Genomic DNA, 10,159 nt, shown 5'->3' with positions numbered 1-10,159 from the left:
TTGCAATGCCCACGCCCCTCCCGCTCCCCCCGCATTGGTGTCAAACAGCCCTATAAGCAAAATGTGTCACACTTCAGTGTTACCGGAACACTTTACTTTCCCGTGTGTACTTGGCAAATATAAGCGAAAGAACAGAAGGGTATTGGCAACAGAGGAAGAGTGCCTGTGGGAAGAAAGAACAACATTTACTTCATTTTGGGAGCCGTCAATAAGTCACGTGAGTTTTCAACCAGCATGGGGCAACACGAATCCAAAGCCTCTGTCGAAGCCCGCGTTATTTTCCACCGCTGTTGTCCAGAAGACATGAGCCTGAAAATGGATCCATCCCCTACTCCGTCCTCCGTCGTTCACATTCAGAGGAAGGTGCCGTCTCCGATGAGATGTCTACGCCATTCTGCCCGGACCACGGAGAACTCCTCAGCCCACTCCTGGCCTCTGAGTCGCCGTGACACAGAGGGACTGGTGTACGTGATGGATAACCCAACTGGTGGCGTCTGGGTGAAGCCGAGGGAAAAATGGACCAGATCCTGATGGGAAGAGAATTCGAACAATGGAGCGCCATGGATTTTTACCGGAAGAATCAGTCGAGCCGTGACTGAATACCTTCCTGTTCAAGGTTCCTTTCATTTGGGTTCCCTAAAGCTGATGCTCAGCTACACACCGCAGCTTGTGGAGCGGGGCGGGCGTGAAGGCCTGCTAGTCTCTGGGGAGGAGGTTGTACACCGATCACTGCAGTGATTTAAGTGTAACTGTGGGTTATGCTGAGCAAGCAGAAGCCTGCGTTTACAAACTCGGTGTTACATGTGTACTGCCATGTGTTGCTCATCTACATTGATCCATTAGATTTTGCAATGGATACAATCGTTTGAGTAAAATTAAAGAAGTCAAAGCAACGAGAGAAGTCAAGTCTGATAAAGTGCTTGAACCACTTTGATTGGGATGTGTATCTGTAGAACCTTCCAAAGTCTGACCCGAGCTTTATTTATTTTTCTCTCCTTTTTATTTATTTATGTTCATTGCTAGAGCACTGAAAATGAAAAAAAAATAAATGCAACTGATTTGTATTTATTATGTCTTGATATTTTAGTTTGAATGTAAATCATTGAGAATTAGAACTGGTGCATTTTTTTTAAAGTCTGACCACATTTCTTTTCACTTTATTTATTATTATATGTTTTTTTAAATTATTTTTAAATTTGTCTTACTGAAAGATGTGGTGTGTCTGACACCAGTGTCTACATTGAACATTTTAGCGTCTGTTGTTTTGAGTACACAGACTCCATGAATAACATTTTCCACACTTGATTTAAGTTTAACTGCCTAATGCGATTTATACTCAATCAGGGGAAGGCGTAAAGACTTATAGTCTTGTATCATGATGGTCAAATATTGCTTATATTTAAAATATTTAATGATTACTTGGATTTGTCATTAAGTTGAGTGGATTTTTAAATTGTTAAAAATTGTAAATTTATTGTCTCAGTCACGTGTTAACTATAGTACTTTCTGACACGGAGGGGCAGAAGAGAGATGTTTGTTTACCCCCAAAGGGCTGTTTGATATGTCTGCACACCAACAGTGCTATAATTGCTGAAATTAGCATCATATTTACTGATTCCAGTTATAAATAAAAATACTTTTTTTTCTTTTTTGATGGAATCTGGTGGGTTTTTTTTTTTTTACTTTTGTGGTTTCAAATACACTTTAACTGTTGAGTTGAAGTCTTGTTCTGTTGCATACATTTTCTAAAACATAATTTCAAGTTAATAAAATCCTTATTGATTTTGTTGTGAGAAAAGGGAACGCTCAGTTGCTTGTTCAGGTGTTTCGACCACAATAGATACAGGAAAGTATAAAAGCTTTTATAATCAGGGCGCTCAAACTTGAATTATTACATAAATTATGTAAGATATCTTCAAAACATTGCAATTGTTCAAAACACAGTTTCGATTTGTGAAGTTCAAAAAGGAATATTCTGCTTTTATGACCACAAAGAGGATGGTAGGATGTCATTTATTTATTCAACAACCGTCACTACCTGTTAAACAAATACCTAATCACCCATCCCTTCATAATGTTCCCATAAAAATATCCTGTCTAAATGGCTATTTTTAGTCATAGGTTTAGCAGCATGTAAGCTAAATGGTTACATTTGAAAGAGACGTGGTCAAGAATAAAACTATTTCTGGTTGGTGGAAAAATCGTGTGACTCTAAATGAAGGATAGGTCGAAACTTTGCCCCCGTTTCCGCGACTTATCAGTGTACAGTGAATCATATATGACTATAGTCAGCACAGAGATAATAGCTTATCTATTAAACTCCGGGCAACGCATTATGCAAACATGACACCAGGCCGGTTATGCGGCTGCCCCTCATACCACTAAAGAGTCTGTGTGAATTCACACCGCCATGGGCCACCCGATCTCCAAACCACAGGTTCAAGTCCTTCTTCTGGGCCTGGACAACGCTGGAAAATCCACTCTTCTCTACAAACTGAAGCACAACGCTAGCGTCTCCACCGTCCCGACGATCGGCTTTAACGTGGAGATGTTGGACGCCAGAAAAAACAGGAAGAACATCGCCGTGACCGTGTGGGACGTCGGTGGTCAGGACAAGATGCGCGAACACTGGCAGGACTATTACCAAAACGCGGCAGCCGTCGTGTTCGTGGTGGACACCTCGGACTTTGGGCGCATGGACGAGGCGCGCAGTGAGATGGAGAGGGCGCTGCGCAGCGACCATCTGCGGGGCTGCCCGGTCGTTCTGCTCGCCAACAAGCAGGACGTGAGCGGTGCGCTGACCGTCACCGAGATGAAGGACAGGTTCAACATGAGGAGGATGTGCGCGGGTCGGGACTGGCTCGTTCAGCCTTGCTCCGCTTCGACGGGGTTCGGAGTCGAGGAGGCTTTTAGGCGAGTGATTCAAATGGTCAGACTCCCCTCTGAGACTGGAGCGGTCAAAGACAATATCAAGGATAGGGTGCACTACCTGCGATCGAATAGCAAACAATAAGCTTATCATGTCAGATATGTACCACTTCTAACTTATTTCCGCCAACAGCAAACTTAGCGGTCATATTATGCAAGTAATTGTTCTGTGGAGTTCACTGGATATACACTGCAAAAATGCATGGCATAATAAGTTACTTTTTAAGCGTCCTGCATTTCTAGTCATGTTTCACAGTGGTTCGATTATAATTACATCAATTACTTTGTTTTGATTATACGATTTCTCCTAGACGTTTTCATTGGTGTTCGACAGAAGCCAGAAGTGGACGGATATCGTCAGTGGTCGTTATGTCCACCTTGCTGGTTCTGGATGCTCTTTAAACAGCCCTTTTGAAATATGAAAGTACATTCATTCTTCAATGGACATTTTTGAAAACGGTCATTCCAAGCGTATGAAGTGCAAAAGAAAGCTTTTGGGTTTTCGACATCTGATGCTTGGAAAAATCTTGGACTAACCGCATCGGCAAAAAAAAAAAAAATTCTGATTAATTAATTTAAAGTTGTGGTAGCTGAGTCTGTGTGAAAGTGTTTCCAGACCTTTATTAATTTACCACTCTGTTGTGAAATCTTATTGCACTATGCTGCTGCTGTCTTGTCCAGGCTCGTAAACGAGATCTGTTATCTCAATAGGGCAAAACAGGTTAAATTTAAAAAAAAGTAATTCTCTTCTGTGTGCAATGTATTAGAAATATGTTTATTACTACATTGAAACATAGTCTTACTGGACGGAGAAACCTAACCTTGTTTTGTCTCGTTTCTACTGTAGAAAAAGATACCAGAATGGCAAAATGAGGTTAAATGTAACTAACTTAGTTGAGTAAACATACAAAATAAAAATCAGTTTGAATGTTCTTACTTTATTGCAATGTTTTGATAAGATATCTTACACAATTTATGCTCAGAAATACTGATTAAAATATATTTCACATTTTATTGTTTAATTTTTATCTTTTTAATTTTTAATCGGAAGTTAAATCATAGTACTGAAATATTGTTTTAGCACCAACTATTTCTAGCTGGAGCCGGTATTCGAATCGTTGCTTAATAACGCAATATCAAGAATTACATTATTTAAACTTCAAACAGACGTGTGTTACACTTGCCCTTCTGGAAATGTTCCAACAAAAGCCACGGGGGAGAAACATTCGCATTTCTCAACTTATTTTACTCTGATCAGTAAACAAGCAAATTATGTCAGCAATGGTCAGACGAGGGAATGCGGTGAATTCATAAAGTAAGCAGTTTAAGTCATAAAATAGAAACATTAGCAGGAGATCACAAATAATGAAAGTTCAAGCATGTTCAAACAATATCCGCGTCGTTCATCCTGGAGGGGCCCGCTCGTCCTTTGCTTCCGTCCTTAATGGTCTCTTCGTAAGTCGGGAGATCTCGACATTCCTCATATGTGGGCAGAGTCACAGCTGCAGCAGAAGCTAGAGGTGGATCAGCCAAGGTGTCCCGCGAACAGCTCTCCATGAGCATTTCTTGTGAGAGGGTGACCGGCGGCTGTCCGTTTAGCGGCGGGCTGTGCTGCCTGGATTTGGAGCACAGCATCCTCTGGATAAAGTATCCCAGGGCGAAGAGGAGCAGCATGATGAGCACCCCGGAAAGTTTCCGGGTGACCATGGCGATGTTGTAGTAAGTCTTGTCCACGTGAGTTTTGCAGCAAGAGTCGATCGTTGTGTTTTTACAGCAGATCTGGTCGTCCCTGCAGATGCCCAGTTCGCATCTTCGGATCGAGGAAACAAGTGTGCGGGTGAGGAGGTAAACACTGAAAACGATCAGTGTTCCGCATCTGTTGGAAGACATATCTGTTGGGATCGGAACCAAAAAAAAAAAAAAAAAAAAAACCCACAAAACAAAAAACTCTCAAGCTCTAAAAATCTAGGAGTGGATGAATGATGCGTCGAAAGATTCCTGGATTGAAACATAGAAATAGAGAACCAACAAGTCACCGCATGCCCAGAGGAAAAACAAAGCGACCAGATTAAAGCTTCTGAGTTTGAGCCTTAAGTTCTCAACAATTGGCAATCAGCCTATAGTTTTTTTTTTCTTCCCAAAAACACACTATTCCAACAAGCCCGGCTTTAACTTTTTATTGTACTCAGAAGTCCTTCCGACGTATCAGACGTTCAGTGTGTTGGTAAGTCGTAAACCCACTCATGGACATAATTCCTAATCGAGAATTGGACTCGTGGAAACAAAGAAAAATGGTCTTCAAATCCAAAACAGCGTGAGGAAAGTCATGTCGAGAAGAGGTGTGGGATTGTTTCAGGACCACGGACAGCGTACACGCCCTCCCGTAGGAAAAAAAAAGAAAAAGGGCGGGGGTCACGCTGTCTGTGACGCTGACGTAGCAAATGGTCTAAAACTCTTCTCTGGCAAGAGCGCAACTAAGATCCATTTGCAATAAGGTTTAGTATTCACTTGTGGGTCAAGCTGGGTCAGCGCAATGCAATGCGTTGATCCACTTACTGCGACGTCGATACAAAGCACAACATGATGTCCTTTTACTGATGGGGGGAGGCGGGTGGGGGACAAAACAAAAAACAACACTACTCATTGGACAGTTTCTGAATTTTACAAAATACAACGGCGTTGCACATGCTTTTGTAATTTTGCCCAGAAAAAAGAAGAAGAAAGGAGCTAAATCTGTATGGGGTCGTTTTACTGGCAATGGTGAAGCCAGCATTTTGTGTTACATCATAGCCTTAGCAAAGATAATCGATAAAGTGACTGCGTGATTAGGTTGTGGGTTGTAATGGCAGGAAGTGGCCCTTAAAAGCATGTCTGGATGTCTTCTAAATTGACACGAGTCAGTATCAAGTTACTGCAGATGAATCTTTGCTCTTGTCAGAGATGCGTTGTTTGTATCTGTGATGCAAACAATGCATTCTTTACATGTACACTTCTCTCTCTGTGTGGTTTCAAGGCAATCCAATGCTAAATAAATTGATATAGCAATTTATACCAAGGCCCATAAACTGGGAGGAGGTTAGTGTTATATTACGTGTTGCACAATAAAAAATGTGACTAAATATTTTATCTTTACATGATTACCCAGGAAATTCTGTGGTGTAGTCTATAAGATTGAATGGGGCAATGAGTTTCTGCTGTAACCATTGGGGTGTTGGTTTGATTTCAGTTGTGTCCATGGGCAAGACACTTCACCTGCCTTGCCTGCTGGTGGTGGTCAGAGGGCCTGGTGGCGCTGACTGAATGGCAGCCTTGGTTCCACCAGGCTGTGTCAGGGCAGCTGTGCCAACAATGTAGATTACCTTCAGCAATTAATGGGTGAATGAAAGGTGTAAAGCACTTCAGAGTCCTTGGACTTGATAGAGCACTCTGCTGAGCTTTGCTGCTGCCTTGTGGCCGACAGCTGAGGCTGGACTACCCCCCCCGAAGTTTGCTATGACCAAAGATTGTGGGCTGCTTGCTCGTGAACCCCAGCTGTAGTCCAGCCGACCCTCTGTAAACATTATGAGCCACCAGGATATGATTCATCGCAAGTTGCGACCCATTCTAAGACACCTTTTGAAGATAGTGGGCCTTCAGTCCACTAAAGATATAGCCGCAGCTGCAGGTGATTAAGGCTCCTGCCTATTTATGACTGCCACCAGCTCTTTATAAGCGTGTTTTTCCTCGACTTTGCTCTGAATAAAAGTTCATAATTAATTTTTTTCTTTAGCATTTTTTTTTTGTTTGTTTGTTATTTATTTGTTAGTTTCTGCTCATAAGTCACAAGTGCTGTACGCTTAAAATTCCACAAGATGGCAACAAAGCTGCATGACATTATTTCTTGAGTTTACAGGGACGGTGAATAACCAAGAATAATGCTATAAGTTTGTAACAAACATAACCTACCTTGTTATGACTTTGAGGTTCTTCAAACATATTTGTAATAAAATTAAAGTTGGGTTGTCTGAAGAAAGAAATATTGTTAATTAAGCAATTGATTAAGTAAATGTCCATAATATTGTTAATATTCAAAAGTACTTTATGGTAAAGCTTCACAAATGCTGCTTAGCATTTTCTTAATATTTTCACAGCTTTTATGTATTTTTATTTAATTTTAGGTTCAAGCCACTGGGCTTGGCAGAGTTGCTACTTTGGACTCATGTAATTGATAGATTATTTTAGTTTTTTTTTAGACATTATTTGTGTACGAACATAATAGTAATATTTGACCATGATATGTGTTTGGTGAACATAAACGGGTCAAATAAATCATGTCTAAGTAGTTATTAATAGGTCTTAAAGTCCAAGTTGAAGTGCAAGTCCTCTGTGATTTCAGCATGAAACAAAATGTGACAAGTGAAAAAAATACATTTACCAGAGATCGGCTTCTTCATTAGTTTCCTTTTCTCAATAAATACACTTTTCAGTCGACCAGATATAGAATTTAATAAACTGCATTTTAACACTGGAATGGTTAAATTTAGTAACTTCCTTCTTTCTACTTCCTTGTTGTTTTTCTTAAGACCAAACCAATGACAGATGAAAAATAAATTCTGTACATTTAGAGCACCACGTATGATTCAGTATTGTAGCCACTTTTTTACAACTGAGATTCCTTTGCAAACATTTTGTGAGATTGAAATTAATGAATGTGAGGCTGATGAAAATTTCTAAAATAAAATCATGATGTGTATTATCGCAGCAAGTAAAAATGTTTCATGATTAACAATTATGAAATCACAGGGGATTTTATATGCATCTCCTACATCTTGATTGCTTTAGTAATTTTTTTTCAGGGACCAAACAACTCATTTTATATTGCTATAAATAAAAAAGTTTCTAACAGTTCGATATGACATTTTTACATCTGTGGTTTCTGGTTTCTGCCCAGATATAGCAGCTTAGTATCACTTAATATGGTGAATAAATTTGCAGTAATAATAAATTGAACTTTATATCTTGAGTACCTGAGTTTTTTTTTCCTTTTGATATATTCTCAGAGATGATATCACAGGTCCCTCTCAACCTCAGCAACCACAAACATCCGAAGAGCTTGTTCACACGACAAGGAAACAATACAAACCAAAGCTGACAAAACAAAACCAACTATTCACTTTCAGTACTGTTTTATGAATAACAGGTTGCAGACCTGCACATTTGAAACATCCTTCCCGCAACTTTAGTCACTCCCAAGACTAAAGGTTGGCACATCATGGGATGCATGGGAAAGATTCTTATGAGTGGTATTTTAGGGCATCCGCTGGGTGATGTACAGGACATAGTTCTCTGGTAAAAGTTGTCGGTACGGTGGCGCCTTAACACCTTCTTATCATTTTTCTGTAAATAAGAAAGTTGCTCGCTGGATTACACTGGATATTATCAATATAAAGCCAGAATGCTGGACAAGAGGAACTAAAATATTTTTTTTCTCTTTTTGTAATAGTCCTATTAAAACCCCAAAGCCTTTTCCAGTGATGATTAGACTTATCGGCTTGTAAGACGCTGGACTTTCCAAACGATGTGTACGCAAGCACAGCTAAGCGTTCAGGGTGAATTAAACAATCAAGGTAGTGGTTACAGGAAAATTCTTCTACATGTTTGTTATCATGTGGTTTTATGGTAACAAAATCAACAAATGATTGAGACCGTCAGCTTAAACAAATGAAGGTCTTCTTGTAAATCCTAGGTAATGCTTGTAAACATCAACATAAAATCAAATATTATTAATCATATTGCTAATAATATTAATATCAGTGACTGTTAATCAATTAATGTTATGTTTAATTATTAATTAATTCATATTTATTCATTAAATATTAACAAATATATTACAGAATATATTGATCTGTTTACTACTAATTAATCAATTACTTACTATTAATTGATTTATTAATCAATATTAATCAATTAAGATTGATTAATTAGTATTAATCAGTATTATTTTATTAGTATTAATCATTAATTTATTAATATTAATTAGTATTAATATTCATTCGGAATTGAACAAAATAAAAAATAGCTTCACTATTTATTAAGGTGATATTACTATTATCAACTTCCTAAAATAAGGGGCTCAGTCATTTTTTGCCAAAAGTGATTTGTTTTTATAAGATCTTTAGAAAAAAAAGACCTGGTGATCTTACTTTTTCTTGACAAAAAATGACATTGGCAATTATTTTAGGAAGTTGATAAAAATCACATTTTGAGAAGCACAGATGACTACATTTACAGATAATTAAAAATTTGAATAGGATGTGATTTTCAAAGACTGTTTTGCTTATTAGCAAATGACAAAATACATCATGGAAAACTCAAGATGATTTTTTTTCTTCAACAAAATGATATGCTGAACTTTGATTAACTTTGAGCTTCACGAGCTAAAACCCCAAGTAAACTTTAACAGATTGTAACTTTAATATGAGATTTTGTGGTTAACTTAAGTAGTTTTAAAACAGGTGGCATACCTCAGTTTAATTCATAAAGATGAAATAAACTCTTTAGGAGGGTAATCCTTGCTTCCCACAGAGGCAGCCACCTCTGACATCATAGGTCTCTCTCAGCCTCAGCAGCCACAAAAAAACCAAATATTTACTTTCAGTACATTTTTTTTCAGTAACAGACAGTGGATAACCTGCACTTTCGAAACATCATCCCCTCAACTAACCTACGTGCACAGCTTACAGGTCAAGTTGCTCATTTACAGACTGTTCAGGAATCTTATGACTGCGCTGGTGAATTCATAACTATGTTTTGAGAAAATGAAAGCTGGTATGTTCACACCTCAGCTCCTCAACATAAAGGAATGTAAACAACGCCACAGACTGATGTTAAGTCTGAATACTAGTCTAAATCAAGAGAAATCAAAATGATTTGCTATAACAGCAGTTTAATATGAGAATGAAGCCTGGTGTTCAAATTCTTTTGCACATAAAGGGAAGATGGCCAACGTTAATGGAAGATAGGTGAAGAAAAACAAAGGACAGTCCTGAAAGAACTCCTGTTAGAGGCTATGAAAGACTATAGACTGGTGTGGAGGTTCACCTTCTAGCAGGACAACTACACTAAATGTACAGCCAGAGCTGCAGTGGAGTGTTAAAGAATATTAATCTGTTTCAGTAAGTCAAAATTCACACCCAAATCGAATTTCAAATCTCTGGCAGGAATTGAAAGCTGATGTTTACGTGTGCCTCCT

At 38.7% G+C, this 10,159-nt stretch overlaps 2 protein-coding genes across 2 annotated transcripts; one reads left to right on the top strand and one right to left on the bottom strand.

The window, feature by feature from the left end:
- Positions 1 to 8: 8 nt before the first annotated feature.
- Positions 9 to 3,864, top strand: arl14 (ARF like GTPase 14). Its single transcript, XM_015000126.2, has one exon. The coding sequence runs from the start codon at positions 2,411 to 2,413 to the stop codon at positions 3,011 to 3,013; it is 603 nt and encodes a 200-aa protein (XP_014855612.1). The 5' UTR covers positions 9 to 2,410; the 3' UTR covers positions 3,014 to 3,864.
- Positions 3,865 to 4,020: 156 nt separating this feature from the next.
- Positions 4,021 to 5,671, bottom strand: LOC148154771 (putative membrane protein C3orf80 homolog). Its single transcript, XM_088014708.1, has one exon. The coding sequence runs from the start codon at positions 4,816 to 4,818 to the stop codon at positions 4,312 to 4,314; it is 507 nt and encodes a 168-aa protein (XP_087870834.1). The 5' UTR covers positions 4,819 to 5,671; the 3' UTR covers positions 4,021 to 4,311.
- Positions 5,672 to 10,159: the final 4,488 nt, after the last annotated feature.

Source organism: Poecilia mexicana, unplaced genomic scaffold (assembly GCF_051168715.1).
Source record: "Poecilia mexicana isolate PSO_F unplaced genomic scaffold, ASM5116871v1 scaffold_17, whole genome shotgun sequence".
NCBI classification, from domain to species: Eukaryota; Metazoa; Chordata; class Actinopteri; order Cyprinodontiformes; family Poeciliidae; genus Poecilia; species Poecilia mexicana.
The sequence above is the reverse complement of the archived record's forward strand: the minus strand, read 5'-3'. Positions and strand labels throughout refer to the sequence as shown.